Raw genomic sequence first — 21,623 nt, forward strand, 5'->3', positions numbered from 1 at the left:
AGCTATTCGGATAAGGAGTTATCTGAAGCTATTTGATCATTCCTACATAGTATGTGGCAAAAAGCTGTAACCAGTGGAGGTCTGACTGCTTTCTAACTTCTCAAACTTCAATTTAATTCTGTGCCCTTCACCAGTTTTTGCTGCACAGTTTTCTGCCCAGCAGGCGGCCTAGAGCACTACTGTACCAGAAAAGCCTAGACGGTGACCTAATACTAAATCAGGATTCCAAAACGATCGGCACTCCACTGTAGTGGTAGGGCACCAGGAGGATAAAGAGTGCAAAATCAGAGAAGTCCTGGAAATCACAGAAGGTGTTACCGTACATCTTTATTACATGGCAGTCGGATCAGTGTGATATAAGAAAGATATAAGGTTCCACCTTCCGCGAGTGCCGGAACTTCTCCAAGAACACTAAAATCAGCACCATAATGTGGTGTGAGTGTACTAATATACTCACCTACCGCTGCTCTCTCCGGTGTCCAGCGCCAATCTTCTGCTCTTCTCAGTGTTGTCACCGCTCTTGGTCAGGCTGCGCTTTGCATGATCCGGAAGTGGATTTTACAATTTATTATGGAGAGCAAGAACGAGACCCCATAGACTTACATTGTAAACAAGTCCACCGGCTCACGAATAGAGCATAGAGTGAACCAGATGGTCACAATTGTGGTGATGTCACCAGAAAAATGGCGCTGGACACCGGAGAGAGCGGTGTTAGACGAGTATATTAGTACACTCATGCACATGTTCACAGATTTAATTAAGTATAGATGGGAGAGCTTCTTTAAGGCTAAGGTCTCATTGTTGGTTATGTGTTGCCACCAGTCAAACTTCATACAGAAGGATTACATACAGCACAGCTCATGGGTACGCAAAGCAACATCTGCCCAAAAGGGTAGTTCCCAAGGCCACCGTTTGTGTTAACAGCTTAATACGTGTATGGAAGCAATCCTTCACAACTGCACTGTCGGGGAACGGTCACTTGATTAAAAAAAGTTAGTTTTAACCCCTTCAAGACATGACACATATGCATATGTCGTGTCCCCGACTGATGCAAGCCGTCATGTGCCTTTAGCTCCAGCCGCGGTTGTTAACCAATCAGCCTCTGTCGGCAGGATATAACACGCGCTGTCCGGAACTGCGTCACAAATCTCGCACATTGGCGCCCATCACATGATTGGAGAGCACCAATGTGTTGTAATGACAGCCGGGATTCTGCAGAAGACCCCCATGCCGGTCTTTACAGATTGAGATCGAAATTTCTTTATACATAGCGATGCTAAATTTACACTACAGAATTACCTTTTTTTTGTCGCTGCAACAGTGCAATAAGAAGCCATCAAAACATCGTATCTATCCAAAATTGTATAATTAAAAAATGTCAGTTCAGGTGGAAAAAAATAAGCCCTCGGCCAGCCCTAGAAAAACGAAAACCCTACTGGTCTCGGAAAACCGAGACAAATTAAAACATGGATTTTTGTGATAAACTCACCGTAAAATCCTTTTCTCAGAGCCGCTCATTGGGGGACACAGGTACTGTGGGTGTATGCTAATGCCGCCTGGAGGCTGACACTAAGTGAAAAAAAGAGGTTAGCTCCTCCTCCGCCATATACACCCTCGCCCAGATTGCGGGCGGAATCAGTTTGGTGCAAAAGCAGTAGGAGATCAAACAAAAATCAGACATCAACCTTAATGCAGGTAACAACATGTCTAGAAAAAACACCACCCTAATATCATTCAAAAAAGTATATTAATTAAACAAAACAGAAGCCAATTTGGCTATCAGGGTGGGTGCTGTGTTCCCCAATGAGCATCTCGGAGAAAAGGATTTTACGGTGAGTTTATCACAAAAATCCATGTTTTTCCTTCGCCTCATTGGGGGACACAGGTACTGTGGGACGTCCTAAAGTAGTCCCTGGGTGGGAAGTTGACTCACCGATCCAAGCTACATGCACCTCCTGTCTAAAGGTGCGCCACCTCTGCTTGGAGAATCCTTCTACCCAGGCTCGCATCCGCTGAAGCCTGAGTATGGATATTGTAGTGCATTGTGAATGTGTGCAAGCTGGACCAGGTTGCAGCCTTGCAAACCTGTTCCGCCGATGCCTGGTGCCGAAGCGCCCACTGCCCGAGTAGAGTGCGCTCTGATCCCTGCTGGAACTGGTGTGCCTCAGATGCGGTAAGACTCCTGAATAGTCAAACGAATCCATTTGGCTAGGGTTGATTTTGAGGCAGCGAGTCCCTTCCTGCACCCCTCGGGAAGCACCCGTCTGACGAAAAGGTGCCGTCCGCGACACGTACCTCCTGAAAGCTCTCACCAGGTCCAACGTATGAAGAGCCTTTTCCACACGGTGTACCGGTGCTGGACAAAAAGAGGGCAAGACAATATCCTCATTAATGTGAAACGAGGAGGGGCTGGTCTGAGAACCACCTTATCTTTGTGGAAGACCAGAAACGGAGCAGTCCCGCCTGATTGACGTTATTGCCACATGAAATACTACCTTCCAAGAAAGGTAGGTTAAAGAGACCTCCTGTAATGGTTCAAATGGAGCCTCCTGTAGAACACTTAGGACCAGGTTAAGGTCCCAAGCGTCCAAGGGCGCCCTATAAGGAGGTACCAAGTGGGAGACTCCCTGAATGGAAGTCTTCACCTGCAGATTGGTAGCAATCCTCTGCTGGAACAGAACAGATAGGGCCGATATTTGTCTCCTGAGGGAACTTGGGGCCAAGCCTGAGTCTAGGCCAGACTGGAGAAAAGCCAAGATGTTGGGAATAGAAAATCTCACTGTAGAACAACTATGGTTCCGACACCATGTGAAGAAAACCTTCCAGGTGTGATGATAAATACGTGCTGAGGCCGGCTTCCGGGTGCTAACCATTGTAGCGACCACATTGCAGCCGAACCCAGCCTGGGTTAGAATCCAGGATTCAACGGCCAAGCTGTCAAACACAGGGCCCCTGAGTTCGGGTGGTAGATCGGGCCCTGGGACAGTAGGTCTTGGCGCTCTGGCAGGTGCCAAGGAACGTCGGTGAGTAGCTGTATCCTAGTAGGTCTGCATACCATGCCCGACGAGGCCAATCTGGGGCCAGCAGAATCAATGGAACTCCTTCCGCCTTGACCTTCTTGATGACTCTCGGAAGGAGTGGCAATGGGGGAAATAGGTATGGGAGGCGAAACTGGTTCCATGGCAGAACCAGTGCATCCACAGCAATTGCCTGCGGATCCCGGGATCGAGTGACAAACGCTAGTACTTTGGCGTTCACTCTGGAGGCCATTAGGTCCACATCCGGCGTCCCCCTTCGTTGGCAAATCTGCTGGAAGATCTCGGGGTGAAGTGACCATTCCCCGGATACGAGACCCTGCCGGCTGAGGAAGTTTGCCGCCCAGTTCTCCACACCCGGGATGTGGACTGCCGATATCGCCGAGTGGTTTCTCTTGGCCCAATGAAGCACATGCCCTACATCGCGCATGGCTGTCCTGCTGCGGGTGCTGATGATTTACGTAAGCCACAGCCGTGGCGTTGTCTGACTGAATCCGAACGGGCCAGCCTGCTAGAAGGGGATGAAACTGTCGCAGAGCTAGCCGGATTGCCCGTATTTCCAACAAGTTGATTGGGAGGCGTGCCTCCTGCGCCAACCACCGTCCCTGGGTCGTGAGGTGGCGAAAAAACGTTCCCCAGTCGAGGAGGCTGGCGTCGGTTGTCACCACCAACCAATGGTCTGGGGGAAAAGGCTTGCCCTGGAGAAGTGAGGCACTGGCTGTCCACCACCTGAGTGCCTGTGTGACCCGCGTGGGCAACTGGCACCGGCGATCGAGAGAGAATGGGTTTTTGTCCCAGACTGATAAAAGGGCATGCTGCAGGGGCGAAGATGGAGCTGGGCAAACGGAATTGCCTCCATTGCTGCCACCATCTTTCCTAGGATCCTCATGCAGAAGCAGATGGTATGAGGGACCGGTTGGCGCAGCTTCCGGACTCCCTGCCGGAGAGCTAAGGCCTTGTCCCGAGGGAGAATTACCAACCCTCGGGAAGTGTCGAAGATCATTCCTAAGAAGGAGATCCTCTGAGCTGGCACAGGGGATGATTTTTTCAGATTGACCAACCATCCTAAGTGGGAAAGGGTATCTAGCGTGATGCCGACACTCTCCTCGCATGTCCGAAAAGAAGGGCCCTTGACCAAGAGGTCGTCTAAATAAGGAAAGCCAACTACGCCCCGGGAGTGCAGGGTGGCCATGACGACTGCCATGACTTTTGTGAATACCCCGGGAGCGGTGGCCAACCCGAAGGGCAGTGCTGCGAACTGAAAGTGTAGGCCATTGATGGTGAAGCACAGGAACCTTTGGTGCGGGGGAAAAATGGGGATGTGTATGTAGGAGTCTTGGAAGGCAATAGAGGCCAAGTATTCTCCCCGCGCCATGGCAGATATGACTGAACGGAGAGACTCCATCCGGAAACGTCTGATCCTCATAAACTTGTTCAGGAGCTTTAGGTCCAGAATGGGCCTGACGGCCCAATCCTTTTTGGGCACCGTGAACAGGTTGGAGTAGAACCCCCGATATTTTTCGTTCTCCGGTACCGGAACAATGACTCCGTTGTGCTGGAGTAATTTTATGGCCTTGAGTATAGCCCTTGCTCGGGCGATTACTTTTGGAGGACGGGAAAGAAAAAAAAAACGTCTTGGGGGGTATCTGATGAATTCTACCTTGTACCCCGAGGACACCAGCTCTGTTACCCATGTGTCGTGTGAGACGGAGAGCCAGGCGTGGCGAAACCAAAGCAGGCGGCCGCCTACCTTGCTGAAGTCGCCTTGAGATTGCCCCAAGTCATTTGGCTGCAGATTTCTGGGACCTAGGTCCTCTTAACCTGGGCTGGTGGGTACGCATTCTCCCCAACGTGTTGGCTCTATATGAGACTTGCCGATCCCTGTCCTGGAATGACCTGAAGTGGCGGCATTGGTCGCTGCAGCCCACCCGGGGTTGTGAAAGGACCGAAAACGCGTCTGAGGTTGGTGGCGAAACGGCCGTTTAACCCTTTGTTGAGGGAGGAAGCTGCTCTTTCCACCTGTGGAATCAGAGATGAGCTGATCCAACTTCTCCCTGAACAGACGACCGCTCTGATAGGGCAAGGAAGTCAGGGATTTCTTGGAAGTTGTGTTTGCCCGCCATGTCCTCAACCATAAAGCCCTCCTAATGGACATCGAATTTGCTGCAGCGAGAGCCGCGCAGTTGGCCGCATCCAAAGATGCATTAATTAGGTAGTCCCGGCCAAAGTGATCTGATTTGCGATCTCTGATACCTCTGCCGGTAGGTCCATACCCTGCAGGGCTCTGTTCAATGATTCTGACCAAGCCATCATGGCCTTTGCTACCCAGGTTGCTGCAAATGAGGGGGAGAGTGCTGAACCTGATGCCTCAAATACTGAGAGAGCAAGGTTCTCTATGAGATGGTCCGTGGGATCCTTGATAGAGGACCCACTAGGTATGGATAACAGGGTCCTAGAGGCCAATCGTGACACAGGTGGATCTACCGTTGGGGACTCATTTCTTACGGAGATCAGGGGCGAACGGATACCTCGCCTCGAGCGCCTTTTGCCCCGAGAACCATTTGTCGGGCCGCTCTCTGTGTTGTAGTACTATGTCCTCAAACTCAGGGAGAGAACTAAACACTCTATGCGGCCGCTTTGCTCGCTTAAGTGAGACCTTGTGACCTGAGGCCAAGGTGGAATAATCTTCAATCCCAAGGGTCTGGTTGACGGCCTCAATGAGACTGTCAATTGTTTCCCGGTATTCTGGAGTACCCGAATCAAGCGGCTCATCCGAGTCGTAATCTGAGCTCCCTTTAACGACCCTTGGTGAAGGTGAGCGAGAGGCCGAACTTATGGATGCAGAAGCACCAGATGGACCGGGAGATGCTGTGTGGGTTCGTTTCCCCCCGCGTCTGCCTGGAGTGAGAGCTGCCCCTGCAGGCCGGAGGCTCCTGTGAGGTGGAGGACCCCTCTAACACAGGCGAGCCGCTATCCCTGCCCTTATCTGGGGCCCCAAGGGACTCGATTGCTCTTGAAAGCGATGCCATGGACTGCGACAGAGACAGAGCCCATTCCGGAGGGCTCGGTACACTGGGCTCGGTCGCAGGGGAGGGCTCCTGGGCACGTTCGGAACCGCAGGCTTCGCAAATCTGCTTCGTTTGCGCCCGTGGGAAGGTGGACTGACAGGAGATGCACGCAACATATAAGAATGTGTGTGCCTTAGCTTTTCTGGACATGATGGCTGCTAAGTGATATGCCAAGGACCAAAAACTGCTTAGCCTCTGGAAAAACACACAGAGGGGGGCCTTCCTCCAGGGGTTTAACTTACCCCAGTCCTGTGTCCCCCGTCCTGGACCTGTCAGACATCCATCCCGCCGACCAGCTGTTCTTTCTTTAAAAAACAGCGCGCTCTGGACTGTGAGCGGGCCTCCGGACGAAGAGGCGGCCCCGGGGCGTAACTTCCGTCCACAGCCTAGTCCCTCGCAGAAGCCGGGGACTAAATTTCTACCGTGCGCCCGAGTCCATCGGAAGTGGCCGCGTCACAGGGGGCGGGACTTCCGCCCGCAGCCTAGCTCTGGGAAAAGCCGGGGACTAAATTTCCGGCGTGCGCCCGGACTCTGGGTGGGACCGCCGAACACCGGGCTTGGTCCGAGGAAGCCTGCGCTGCCGGCTACCACGCTATATGGCGCACCCAGGGAGCCCGGGGATGCCCGAAAACGGCACCAGGAGTGCCAACCACGGGGGTCCACAGGAGCCCTCCCAGCCCACCTCCTCACCCTCACCCCTCGACGTCCATCTTGATCCTCAGGTTGGGGGAGTAAAGGGGGGCTGAAAAAAAGTTTAAGGACGGTGCAGGCACCCTAACTCCATCTTCCCTATAGGGGATAAGGAGAGGGACCGTCCGCCACCTTTCATCACCGCTGTCTGGCATTGGTGATGCAGTGGGGGCCGCATGGACTGTTCACAGGCCTCTGTACAGCCTAGGGTTTCACTACCTTATGGTGGTCAGGGCTCAGTCCGGCATTACGTCCCACGTAGCGGGAAAGGATACGTGGAGGCGACACTCGCACGTGCTCGCCCGTTGTTGGTTTGGGGAAATTGGACCCTTTCAATAGGATCCGTTGCCCCTGTCTTATCTTCATGGAAAAAATGACAGAGTCTGGAAAAAAAGACCAGACGTGTGCCTCCAATGGACACTAAGCAAAAGCGGATTACGCCCGCAATCGGGGCGAGGGTGTATGCGGCAGAGGAGGAGCTAACCTCTTTTTTTTTACTTAGTGTCAGCCTTCAGGTGGCAGTAGCATACACCCACAGTACCTGTATCTCCCAATGAGGCGAAGGAGAAAAAATATTTTCATACAAATTTCATATTTTTTTCACCATTTAAATAAAAAAATAAACTATACATGTTTGGTATCTGTGAACTTGTACTGACCTGGGGAATCATATTGCCAGGTCAGTTTTACCATATATAGTGAACATGGTAAATAAAAAACCCAAACAACAATTGTGGAATTGCACTTTTTTTTCCAATTTCACTACACTTGAATTTTTTTTTCCTGTTTTTCAGTTATGGCTCTGGGAAGAACTAAGCCGAAAAAAAACGGAAACTGGCCATGGTGTGAAGACATTAAGCTCCATTGCAGAGATATTCACATTTGTTGCTTCTCTGCTTGCAGTCCAGCTGGGTGTTCCTTCAGTCTTCTCTGGGGGCCTGCGCGTTCATCCCTCTCTTACAAATACTGCCAATCACATCTCAGCAGATATTACAGCAGTCGTAGGTGCTGCTGAGCTGTGATTAGAAGCATCTGGGAGGAAGTAGGGAAAGCAAACCACATAGAAAAGACTTTGAAGAAACACCAAGCAGAGATTTCACATAGTGCGCTCCAAAAGAAACAAATGTATCTCTGCAATGGAAAAAAGCAGTGCAAAAGGGAAAAGAGCAATAGAATCTGGGAAGTTCAGGAATTTTTAGAAGGTATTTAACCCAAATTTTTTGTGCAAGCAACAGGTCCTTTTTAACTATTAACAGGAGTCTATGTATGTTATAATTGTAATGAAATAAACCTGTGTGTTATCTCAAGACATGTTTTATTATAGGTAGAAATTGCCACTGCAGCCGGGGAGACTGGGTGTCACCACTGGTACCTACACACCAAGACTCTGCTCTTTATCCACATGTAAACTTCATATCTCAACCAACAAGTCAAGCAACTGGGGTCTTATCTCTTTACCCCTTCATAACCGGAGCTTTTTTCGGTTTTGCGTTTTTTGCTTCCCTTCTTCTCAGAGCCATAACTTTTTTAGTTTTACATCAATATGGCCATGTGATGGCTTGTTTTTTGCTAGACGAGTTGTACTTTTGAACGTCACCATTGGTTTTAGCACGTCATGTACTAGAAAACGGGAAAAAATTTCCAAGTGCGATGAAATTGCAAACAAAGTGCAATCTCACACTTGGTTTCAGTTTGTTTTTTTTTTTGCTAGGTTCACTAAATGTTAAAGCTGACCTGCCATTACGATTCTCCAGGTCATTACGAGTTCATAGACACCAAACGTATCTAGGATCTTTTTTATGTAAGTGGTGAAAAAAAAAATTCCAATCTTTATTTAAAAAAAAAAATTGTGCCATTTTCCGATACACATAGCGTCTCCATTTTTCATGATCTCGGGTTGGGTGAGGGCTTACATTTTGTGTGCCTGGATGATGTTTTTAGTAATACCATTTTGGTGCAGATACGATCTTTTGTTCAACCGTTATTGCATTTTAATGCAATGTCGCGTGACCAAAAAAAACCGTAATTCTGGATTTTTGACTTTTTTTTCCTCGCTACACCGTTTAGCGACCAGGTTAATCCTTTTTTCTATTGATAGATCGGGTGATTCTGAATGCGGCAATACCAAATATGTGTATTTTTTTTATTATTATGGTTTTATTTTCAATGGGGCAAAAGGGGGGTGATTTGAACTTTTTTAAAAACTTTTTTTTTTTTTTTACTTTTGGCATGCTTCAATAGTCTCCATGGGAGACTAGAAGCTGCCACAAGCCAATTGGCTCTTCCACAAAGAGGCGATGATCAGATGGCCTCTATATAGCAGAATTACTCACTTGCTATTAGCGCCGACCACCGGGTGGAGCTCACAGCAAGCCGGCAATGACAACCATAGAGGTCTCCAGGAGACCTCTGGCTGTCATGCCAACGATGGCTGATGTGCAAGTTAAATGCCGCTGTCTGCGTTTGACAGCGGCATTTAACGGGTTAATAGCCGCGGGTGGATCACGATTCCGGGAATATGTCAGCTGTTCAAAACAGCTGACATGTCCCGGGAAAGATGTGGGCTCAGCGCCAGAGCTCACATCAAAGGGAGGGAGTCCGACATTGGCGTAAAGATTCCAACTCTGCTGGGTGAAAATTTTACTTCTCAGTTATGATGCCACTAAAACCCTACAAACAGGTGTTTAAATACTTTTCCATGTCTTAATCACTGACTCCCTGAACTCTCAATTCTGGTTCCAGTAAAGGACTTTGTGGTCCCTACTTACCTCTGATCCTGACCCAGGACCTGGTGATTCCACTTTCCTCTTTTTTCGAGGACCAATAGCTGCTAACGCCGTTAAATTTGCATCCCTCTGCCTCATTTGTGCCAGTTCCTGCTGCTGCATCTATAAAGGAAAGAAGATACAGAGAAATATTAATAGATGAACTTCTGTAATCACAAAAACAAACAAAAAAAAAAAATAATACTTGTCCTACCTCCTTGGCTTTCTGTTTAAGTCGTAACTGTTCAGGATCTTCCTGCCGTGATCGTGACTATGCAAGCCAAAAAAGAGTAAAAGTGAGATTTCACTGAATGCGGAAATATACAAAACTGGCAATCATCATTTCTACTAATTCCGAGTCCGCTGAATCAATCGTTTCTTGGTATATGGCAGTGAGAACCAGGGGTGGGCAATTCATTTCTAGAGGGGCCACGTGAGAGACTATGAATGTTATGAAGAGCTGAACCAATAAGGCTAAACTTAATTCTGCTCAATATTAATATGATTACTAAAAGTAATAAAACATTGATATTAATTGCTTTATTATATCTCATTTATATAATTTTATTGCGTCATATTGAAGAAGAACTAAAGTATGTTGTCTATCTGATACTGCAATACGTTACGTTAGGGCATATCCCAACAGGTAATCTTTCTAGAAAAAGCAGTAAGAAAATCCTTCGGCTCCTGTAATGCTGCTTTAAATATAATAAATATGGTAAGGATCGCAGCCGATCATGATCCATGGATTTAATTTCTCCTATGGTCTCTAGTGTAGTCCGTTCTCTGTCTCCATCTTTGTTTCGGTTACAATCCCTCTCGGATTCCATCTCCCACTCATTGTCTTATTCCCGCACTCGCTCACATTTCTCCTTTCGTTCCCTTCTTCAATGTTGTGTGTGCACCTAACCTGCGTCTAATGGTTAGGTCTACACATCTACGCAGGCCAGGTGCCCACTGAAATATTGTCTAGTTGCATTTGATTTCCAGCCCTTTGAATGTCCAGGTCTATAGGCCAGACAGGGACATCTAAAGAACCTTATGGGGCCTGTGGGCCGCTATGTGACCAAGTCTGGTTTCGACTTTCCCACCACCACGTGTAACTTTGGGACTATCCGCGAACACCAACCTTAGCTGCTCGCATGAGAATCTCCCGCTCCTGCTCGTCCTTCCTCTGCTTTTCTATTTGGTCGAGCTGCTCAAAGAACTTGAGTTGCGTCCGAACGTCACTTGACTGCTCGTACCGATCGTCATCCTGCAGACAGAATGCGAGACTGAAATAAAGACTACTATACCGAGATAGTAAACCATGGGCTACAGTAACATATGGGCCTTTTCATTAGCCATGGATTATACCAGCGTCTGCATTACAGAAGCTACAGCATCTACAGACACAAGATACGTTTGACCCCAACTTCTGCCCTTCTCGGCCTAGTCACACTTTATTATCCAGCTGTAATTGGATGTCATTGCTTATTAGAAAATCATCCAGCTCTTTGTAAAATACTGATGTAGTTTCTGTCATTACTGCCTCTTACAGTTGGGCATTCCAGTGTGACTGCTCTAACTGTAGAGAACCCCTTCCTATTTCAATGCCAGGATCACCTTTGCTCCACACATAATGAATGTCCCATGATCCTTAGTAAGGTCACATGAAGGAATAAATTATGTGCCAGTCCTTTCTATTGACCACATATAAACAAGATCACCTCTGAGGAGTCTATTCTCCCCCAAGCTAAACAAGCCCAACTTTTCTAACTTCTAACTAGAAGAGATCTCCCATCCTATGTAATATAGTTGTCTGCCTCTGAATCAACTCATTTCATTATTAAAAGAATCTATCAGCAGAATTTCACCCCCAATAAAGCAATATTTTTACATGGCCAGTCTGTCCCACCGTTACTGAGAAATCAGTGATTAAACTGATTTGCAAATGGCTATGGTAGATCTGAAGCTTCTGTCACTCCAGCTCTATTCCTTGCTCAGCGCACCTCTCACTGCTCGACTGAGCCTCTATTCTGTGGTGACCTCAGGCAAAGGAGCAGTCAATCAAGCAGAAGGCAGCGACACTGGGCGGGGAATAGAGCTGGAGTGACAGAGACTTCAAATCTACAGTTGTGGCCAAAAGTATTGACACCCCTGCAAATTTTGTCAGATAATACTCAGTTTCTTCCTGAAAATGATTGCAATCACAAATTCTTTGGAATTATTATCTTCATTTAAATTTGTCTTAAATGAAAAAACACAAAAGAGAATGAAGCAAAAAGCAAAACATTGATCATTTCACACAAAACTACAAAAATGGGCCAGACAAAAGTATTGGCACCCTCAGCCTAATACTTGGTCGCACAACCTTTAGCCAAAATAACTGCGACCAACCGCTTCCGGTAACCATCAATGAGTTTCTTACAATGCTCTGCTGGAATTTTAGACCATTCTTCTTTGGAAAACTGCTCCAGGTCCCTGATATTTGAAGGGAGCCTTCTCCAAACTGCCATTTTTAGATCTCTCCACAGGTGTTCTATGGGATTCAGGTCTGGACTCATTGCTGGCCACCAGAAGTCTCCAGTGCTTTCTCTCAAACCATTTTCTAGTGCTTTTTGAAGTGTGTTTTGGGTCATTCTCCTGCTGGAAGACCCATGACCTCTGAGGGAGACCCAGCTTTCTCACACTGGGTCCTACATTATGCTGCAAAATTTGTTGGTAGTCTTCAGACTTCATAAAGCCATGCACACGGTCAAGCAGTCCAGTGCCAAAGCAACCCCAAAACATCTGGGAACCTTCGCCATGTTTGACTGTAGGGACCGTGTTTTTTTCTTGGAATGCCTTTTTTTTCTCCTGTAAACTCTATGTTGATGCCTTTGCCCATAAAGCTCTACTTTTGTGTCATCTGACCAGAGAACATTCTTCCAAAACGTTTTAGGCTTTTTCAGGTAAGTTTTGGCAAACTCCAGCCTGGTTTTTTTATATCTCGGGGTAAGAAGTGGGGTCTTCCTGGGTCTTCTACCATACAGTCCCTTTTCATTCAGACGCCGACGGATAGTACGGGTTGACACTGTTGTGCCCTCGGACTGCAGGGCAGCTTGAACTTGTTTGGATGTTAGTCGAGGTTCTTTATCCAACATCCGCACAATCTTGCGTTGAAATCTCGTCAATTTTTCTTTTCCGTCCACATCTAGGGAGGTTAGCCACAGTGCCATGGGCTTTAAACTTCTTGATGACACTGCGCACGGTAGACACAGGAACATTCAGGCCTTTTGAGATGGACTTGTAGCCTTGAGATTGCTCATGCTTCCACAATTTGGTTTCTCAAGCCCTCAGACAGTTTTTTGGTCTTCTTTCTTTTCTCCATGCTCAATGTGGTACACACAAGGACACAGGTTGAGTCATCTTTAGTCCATGTCAACTGGCTGCAAGTGTGATTTAGTTATTGCCAACACCTGTTAGGTGCCACAGGTAAGTTACAGGTGCTGTTAATTACACAAATTAGAGAAGCATCACATGATTTTTCGAACAGTGCCAATACTTTTGTCCACCCTCTTTTTTGTGTTTGGTGTGGAATTATATCTAATTTGGCTTTAGCACAATTCTTTTTGTGTTTTTTCATTTAAGACAAATTAAATGAAGATAATACCAAAGAATTTGTGTTTGCAATCATTTTCAGGAAGAAACTGAGTATTAGCTGACAGAATTGCAGGGGTGTCAATACTTTTGGCCACAACTGTACCACAGCCATTTGCAAATCAACTGACTGATTTCTCAGTAACGCAGGAACGGACTGGCTGGGCAAAGGTATTGCTGCACTTGTCTTTGAAAAAGCTACATGTGCATATAAAAAGCTTGAGGGTGAAATCTTGCTGACAGATTTCCTTTAAAATTTGGAACTCAAGACTGGATCCCATATTTAAGATGTGATTTATAGAGGGGTAAGAATACATTGGAATCACAGGATTTCTTGCTTATTTTTTTCCCAGCTGCTGCTTGACATGGAGTACTGCTGCTCAGCTTACTTGTAACCAGAATAACACAAGTCTTTCAGTTCTGTAATCCTCAGTATATTTCCATTCAGTGTAAATGCAGCAGTACTTTACATTTATCAACATTAAACCTCCTCTGCCATGTGTCTACCTGTGCGGCCAACTTATACAGATCGTTCTGTAATGTTACACTGTCACGTTTAGCTTTCATCATTCTGTAAAGATGTAGTGTCATCAGCAATGTCTGAAACTACTCTCAATCCCATCCACATGGTCATTAATAAAAGAATTGGGCCTAATACGGATGGGACTCGCAGTCCCCTGTGCTCTCAGTACAGATCCTTGCAGTCCCCAGTGCTCCCAGTACAGATCCTTGCGGTCCACAGATCCCTCACTACAGATCCTTGCAGTCTCCAGTGCTTCCACTACAGATCATTGCGGTCCCCAGTGATTCCACTACAGATCCTTGGGGTCCCCAGTACCCCCACTACAGATCCTTGCGGTCCCAAGTTCTCCCAATACAGATCCTTGCGGTCCCAAGTGCCCTCACTACAGATCCTTGCGGTCCCCTGTGCTCCCACTACAGATCCTTGCAGTCCCAAGTGCTCCCACTACAGATCCTTGGGGTCCCCAGTACCCCCACTACAGATCCTTGCGGTCCCAAGTTCTCCCAATACAGATCCTTGCGGTCCCAAGTTCTCCCAATACAGATCCTTGCGGTCCCAAGTGCCCTCACTACAGATCCTTGCGGTCCCCTGTGCTCCCACTACAGATCCTTGCAGTCCCAAGTGCTCCCACTACAGATCCTTGCGGTCCTCACTGCTCCCACTACAGATCCTTGCGGTGCCCAGTGATCCCACTACAGATCCTTGGTGTCCCCTGTGATCCCACTAAAGATCCTTGCGGTGCCCAGTGATCCCACTACAGATCCTTGGTGTCCCCTGTGATCCCACTACAGATCCTTGTGGACCCTACTGCTCACAATACAGATCCTTGTGGTCCCTACTGCTCACAGTACAGATTCCTTGGATTCCCTACTGCTCACAGTACAGATCCTTGCGGTCCCTACTGCTCACAGTACAGATCCTTGTGGTCCTTACTGCTCACAGTACAGATCCTTGTGGTCCTTACTGCTCACAGTACAGATCCTTGCGGTCCCTACTGCTCACAGTACAGATCCTTGTGGTCCTTACTGCTCACAGTACAGATCCTTGTGGTCCCTACTGTTCACAGTACAGATCCTTGTGGTCCCTACTGCTCACAGTACAGATCCTTGTGGTCCCTACTGTTCACAGTACAGATCCTTGTGGTCCCTACTGTTCACAGTACAGATCCTTGTGGTCCCTACTGTTCACAGTACAGATCCTTGTAGTCCCTACTGTTCACAGTAACTTCATATTTCAGCATTATTTTTATTAAACAATTTACCTTATGAGAAATGTTCTTTTGCTGAGCCGTTTCTGAGATTTTCTCTACAATGTTCTGAAGCCGCTGCTGTGTAGCATGAGAGACGTAACCGACCACGTCGGGGTGAATTTCTGTAATGCCATGTTTTTTACCTAGAGCAAAGGAAAGAGTGTTAAAATTAAGCAACGTTTCTTAACCCCTTCGCCCTGAAGCCTGTTTTCACCTTCCTGACCAGGCCATTTTTTTTCAATTCTAACCACTGTCACTTTATAAGGTAATAACTGTGGAGCACTTCAATGGATCCCGGTGATGAATGTTTTATCGTGACATATTGTACTTTGTGAAAGTCGTAAAATTTCTTCAATATAACTTGCATTTATATGTTAAAAAAAAAAATTCATAAATCTGGTGAAAATTTAGCAATTTTTGAACTTTGAATTTTTATGCCTTTAAATCAGTCATACCGTACAAAATAGTTAATAAATTTCCCACATATTTACTTTACATCAGCACAATTTTGAAACCAAATTTTTTTTGTTAGGATGTTATAAGGGTTAAAAGTTGACCAGAGATCTCTCATTTTTTCAACAACATTTAGAAAACCATTTTTTTAGGGACCACCTCACATTTGAAGTCACTTTGAGGGGCCTATATGACGGAAAATACCCAAAAGTGAAACCATTCTATAAACTGCACCCCTCAAGGTACTCAAAACCACATTCAAGAAGTTTATTAACCCTTCAGGTGCTTTACATGAGCAGAAGCAATGTGGAAGGAAAAAAATTAACATTTAACTTTTTAGTCACATAAATGATCTTTCAGCCCAGATTTTTTTATTTTCACAAGGGTAACAGGAGTTGTTGTGCAATTTCTCCTGAGTATGTAGATACACTATATGTTGGGTAAACCACTGTTTGGGCGCACAGCAGAGCTCGGAAGTGAAGGATCACCTTTTGACTTTTTGAACGCAATATTGGCTGGAATTGAGAGTGGACGTATGGTCGTGTTTGAAGAGCCCCTGATGTGCCTAACCAGCTGCAGCTGAACCGAATACATCCCCCCCCCCCCCCCAAGTGCCCCACTTTGGAAACTAGACTGTTATGAACTGGTCACCGAGGAGGATGGCAGGATTAGGCTACGCCACCAGGAAACCAGAAAGGTTGGTAACTTAGCGGATTGCAGACGCCTAATCCTAACAACACAACTAGCAGTAGCCGTGGAGCGTTCCTACGATGCCCTAGACGCCTCGGCACAGCCGGAGAGCTAACTAAGCCTAAATCAAGAAAGGTGAAATCTAAACGGCCCGGAGTATAACCCCAAAGGAATAGATAGCCCCCAAACATATATTGTCGGTGAGACAAGATAAGGCACAAACACAGGCAGAAAATAGACTGAGCAAATGATGGGGCCCAAACTGTCTAGACAGGATAGGACAGGAAAGACACTGTCTGCAATCACGCAAAACCCTAAAAAAATCCAACACGTCTGATGTACAAAAAACACTGAGGTCTCACGACCTCTCCCCCCACTATATCAGCATTCTGGTGTGAACTGGCAGCAAAGCAAAAGAGACTAATATAACAGAGGACTGAACAAACTGACACAAGCTGTAACATATGGAGCGGGGTCCAGCACTGCCCCAGCAGGGAGCACGCTGAACACTCACAGCAAAGCAGAAAGAGGCAAAACCAGATCAGATGCAAAGGATTAGCAAATGAACAACTTAACTGAAAAATGCAGGATCAGGCAGGAAACAGCAGACCTCAGAATGTACAGGAAGAAACTAATCACCAGCAGCCACTGAAGGAATCTTGCTCACTTAAATACTCCAGTCAGTAACCCCTGATTTCCAATCATCGTTGTCAGGTGGCAGACTTCGGCCAGCTCCACTACCCACAGTAACCACCAGAAGGAGCTCTGACTCAGAAGTCAAATTGAGAGAGTTCACAACACTAGACCCTTCAAAGAACTTATTTAGCTGTGTGGTGAGCACTTCGAACCCCCAGGTGCTCACCCCACAGCTAGAGCAATATATGTATGACGCATGTCAGGAAGGGGTTAAAGGGGTTTTCCCCCTTCACATTAAATGGCCTAAATATATTTCCTTTAAACAAAATATGCCCCCATTTGTGGGATTAGTTGGGAGAATTCATTGGGTATATTACAGACAGGATGCCATCCAGATCCTGATTGAGTGTATGCAGTATGCGTTCTGCTTCACCTCATGAGCAGCGCTCTGCTACAATCTGCCCATGGTTCAGGTTCCCATAGAGGACTGCGAAGTCTACTTGACTTCAGTAGTTGATGAACAAGCAAACTGCTCCCACAGACACCTCACCTGTATCATTTCAGCCATGGATGTTTGATTCTGAAATGCTGCGGCGTTACAGAAAAAACTACATATACTTTAAGAGCCGCCAGGATCCAAGCCGCACAGGAGACTATTGGTCATGCAAGGAGAGACCCACCACTTAAACGACGCAGAGTCAAACATGCATGGCTGAAATCATACAGCCAGTGCCTGATACCCGCTGTTTGTGGATAGGACAGCATGTGTCCGCTGTCAGGTTCCCCTTAAAGGGGAATCTATCACCAGGTCTTTTCTTCCCCATCTGAGAGCAGCATAATGTAGAGACCCTGATTGCAGCAATGTATAACTTACTGGGCTGCTTGTTGCAGTTTTGATAAAATCACTGCTTATCTGCTGCAGATCTAAAAGTTCTCTGAATGCTGAGCTCTTTATAACCCCACCCACACCTGATTGGCAGTTTTCTGTGCACATTGTGCATAGGCAGAAAGCTGCCAGTGTTGGGGACGTTACACAGAATTCAAATATGGAGGACTATATGGCAGGAAATACAATAGTCCTCTAGTGATAATCTCAAGGAGATAAAACAGCGATTTTATCAAAGCTACAGCAAGAAGTCCAGTAAGTGACAAGAGCTGGAATCAGGGTCTCTGCCACTACATTTTAGTCCTCCCGGGTTAGGTGGCAAAAACCTGGCAACAAATTCCCCTTAAATGGATGTACAGGACTAGAAAAACAGTTCGGCTTTTATTCTAAAAACATCACCACCTTCTATCAACTGGTTGTATTCAGTTCTACAGCTCGGCTTCATTTACTTTAAAAGACTGTGCCGCATTACCGGGCCCAACCTGAACACAGATGAAGTGATTGATGGTTCTTGAAGAAAACAGCCATGTTTTTATTCTCCTAAATAACCTTCTACACTGTCCCCAAATTGGACGGCTATTTGGTGGGACCCCCTTGCGTGTTACAGAGTCCTAACATGGGCTCTACTCCATAGCAGACTCATTTACAATCATAATAATCATGTACAAAGCGGTGTGTATAAAACAAGTCAGTGTCTACAGGCATCCCAACAATATAAATCCTTTGTAGGCTCCGGAAAAATAAAGCGAAATTGTGATTTACCGATCTCTAGTATTCTTCGCTGTAGTAATGAAGGTAAAAGGAACGTCTCGTCCTTACAGGATCGCGTTAGCGTGCCCACCAGCTCAGAATTTGTGGCCAATATCCGTGCGCTTTCCTCAGACAGGTTCACGCCGGCCATGGATGCTACATCATTAATATCATCGTCATCTCTGGGGAAAGAATATTATAAAATGGTTAACAAAAGGTGCGGCTATCTGGAAAAATTAGGAAAGGGATCAATCACCGCCCTGCTGCCATTTTAGGCTCAGCTCACCTAAATGATCCTCCCCCCGGCTCTTTTAATTTATTCTTCTGTATCGCAGCCGCCTGCGCCGACATCGTGGGAAATGTTTTGTTTCCGGTTATGATGGTTGGTTTCACTACTGGGACTGTGAAAAAGATGCACAAGAGCATTACAAAACCTACAGAGAAATAGGCGCAGTCTACTGTGTCTGCAAATATCTAGTGTAAATCAGTACATGACCGCCAAAACTGAAAGCTGCGACGTGTAGTGCACCTTGGTGAGGACTCACCTGTCTGTAGCGGGTTTAACTGTATTTGTTGCTGAGTAGTGACCATTAACCGGCTCGGAGGTTGTCTAAGTGCTACCATGGGCGTCTGGGTCAATGTGACATGTGGCTGCCGTACCACCGCTCCCGCTTTATGTGCCTGCTGGATTACCTGCAGGGAAAAAAAAGAAGAACGTCATAGGCCACACATCTATGAGCTCACAAACATGCAGTCATCTTATTTTTATTTATTTTACTCACTTATATAGCGCCATTAATTCCACAGCACATTACAGACATTATCATCACTGTCCCCATTGGGGCTCACACTCTAAATTCCCTATCAGTATGTCTTTGGAGTGTGGGAGGAAACCGGACAAACATGGGGGGAACATACAGACTCCTATCCGATACTTCAGGACTAAAAACAATCCTGAACTTTTTGAGAGGGTTCATCATGGCCCGTATGCCACATTTTTTGACAGATAAAACCAAATTTTGGTGCATGCGTATTTTACATAAGAAGATTTGGCTTTGTTTTTACGCTGCTCGCTTCCTCTTTTTGGGCCAACTCAGACCTGACACAGTTACATGAAATCTCGTCATATATTGGAATAATATCTCGACGAGCTCAGAGCTGAAGAAGACATCTGTGTATGGCGCATGGACATCCCTAAAATTTGCCACATTTATTAAGCACGGTGTGCATCCAAATAATAATATTATTATTATTATTATTAATAACAAATACATCCAATTAGAAATGTAGTATAGTTCTTCTGATCCGCTATATTGCTAACCCCATGTACAAGGCATGGCAGTAGCTTAGGTATCCATGGTTACCACCACTAATATAGTGACAATTAGTTGTTGATGGTCATAACCATGGATACCTAAGCTACTGCAACGCCCTGCACATGGGGTAAGTGACATAGCGAATCAGAAGAACTATACTTCATTTCTAATTGGAGGTATTAGCTAATATTATACCTACTACATGTTGGGATAGGATCTTGGAATTTTAATTCATCATGTTCACAACAGTGGCCAAGCCTGAGGAAAAAAAATTACTTTTCCTTACTTCCACAATAGTATAACACCATAATCGTTAACAGGGGTTGACCCACTAACTACATTTACCCACAGGATGATAAGCACACTATTGTCTCGGGTCTCACCGCCTGGACCCCAAGAATAGAGATCCTGAACTCCTGTGTGAATAGTCATTGACAGAAAGACTGTCTCCATCAGTCCCATAGAGGAAGTTGAAGCAGTGAAGCAGTGTCCTTGGATGGACACTACTGCTATAGTAAGGAGTTTGGTATCCCCCATCTCTGGGGGCCCAGCAATTGAACCCCCAGTGATCATATATTTATCCTTGTTTTGTGGATCGGTGATAAATGTATTTAGAGATGTTAGTCCTTTTAAGTATTTTGTCTACCCTGGTCTTGGAGGTTAAACAATACAATGGGGTTATACAATACCGCGACTCTCCAACCAGGACCATGGACATCTTTCTATTACAAAATGGAAGGAGGTATTCCACAGCCAAGACGGTCTCTGGACGGACGAAAGTCTTATGATGACTCCATGGCCGCCGTTATGATTTGCACTTCAAGAACGTTAGACCGGTTCAATACCAAGCAGAAAATCAGATTATACATGTGATGTCCCTATGGCTGACATACCAGTGGGGTTGGTTGTCCAGGTTTGCCCTGTGCAGTATGTGCAAGGCTGATGACTGGCTGCTGTAACGTATTCGTGACGGTGGCGGTGGTCTTGCCGGCTGTGCGCTGCACAGAGCTGTTTAACATGACTGCGGTGAGGGTGGTCGTGGCCTGCGTGGGGGGCTGCTGCTGCTGACTCTGTTGAATGAAGGCTGCAGAGTCGGGCGTCAGCTGGCGCAAGGCAGGGAGGCTCCTCTGGAGGAAATGAAAAAGAAAAAAAATGTTAATATTCAGAAACAGCACCAATCGCCAATATAGACCCCGTAATTACTCATAGAGTGCAGCCAGCACTCAGGAAGACTGGGGGCAAAGGCTCACCTTCAGAAAAGGCACAAGGTAAGGTTGAGGTGAAGAATTTAGCTCTCTGTATAATCTACTGGTGAAATCCTCCGCTTCGATCTTCCCGTCCTGTGAGGAGACAGAGTTGTCTTAGGAGATGAGCTACATAAGGGTTGTGTAATACACCACAGGTACACAAATACAGCTAATTACTAGCACCACACGCTGGGTTGTCAGAAAGATGCCAGAAGTTTCATCTCTGGCTCAAAACAAGATCTCCAGCCAATCACAAACACCATTCCATTATAAAGATCCTCAGATAGGATCTATTTCTACCACAAAAATAAGAATAGTAATGAGCAAATTCATTAAAAGTGCTTGCAATGCTTTTTTTTTTTTTTAAGGGCAGCCAATATTTTAATTATAGATATATATCATACTTAAACATGCTAATGATTGATGGCAGCCAGAGTGATGACACCCAGCAAATGCTCAAAACACTGCTCAGACTCGCTCACTTCTGCAGCAGCAGAGCAGGGGTTAAACGATCGGTAGCCTTTAAGCTTCTTCATATATGATACAAGCATGCGAAGTTCAGTATGGAAGCCTAAAGAAAGAAGGGAAAACCCCTATAATGATGGCATGGTCACCATCAGTAAGCGCTCCCCCATTGCATATACAGTCATGGCCAAAAGTTTTGAGAATGACACAAATATTATATTTTCACATG

The 21,623-nt window shown here is 46.2% G+C and overlaps 1 protein-coding gene across 4 annotated transcripts in view; it reads right to left on the minus strand.

Annotated features, from left to right (window-relative positions):
- Positions 1–21,623, minus strand: part of TAF4 (TATA-box binding protein associated factor 4) — an 82,913-nt gene that overhangs the window by 2,570 nt on the left and 58,720 nt on the right. For all 4 annotated transcript variants that reach the window (XM_073582497.1, XM_073582498.1, XM_073582499.1 and 1 more), the window contains 9 exons: positions 20,933–21,022; positions 20,576–20,809; positions 18,912–19,059; positions 18,653–18,767; positions 18,379–18,548; positions 14,964–15,094; positions 10,688–10,813; positions 9,773–9,829; positions 9,562–9,681 (listed from right to left, as the gene is read on the minus strand). In XM_073582497.1, the coding sequence (XP_073438598.1) occupies positions 9,562–9,681; positions 9,773–9,829; positions 10,688–10,813; positions 14,964–15,094; positions 18,379–18,548; positions 18,653–18,767; positions 18,912–19,059; positions 20,576–20,809; positions 20,933–21,022 (1,191 nt within the window). The remainder of the gene's footprint in view (positions 1–9,561; positions 9,682–9,772; positions 9,830–10,687; positions 10,814–14,963; positions 15,095–18,378; positions 18,549–18,652; positions 18,768–18,911; positions 19,060–20,575; positions 20,810–20,932; positions 21,023–21,623) is intronic.

This window comes from Dendrobates tinctorius, unplaced genomic scaffold, assembly GCF_039654945.1.
Source record: "Dendrobates tinctorius isolate UK_male_01 unplaced genomic scaffold, ASM3965494v1 ptg000071l, whole genome shotgun sequence".
NCBI classification, from domain to species: Eukaryota; Metazoa; Chordata; class Amphibia; order Anura; family Dendrobatidae; genus Dendrobates; species Dendrobates tinctorius.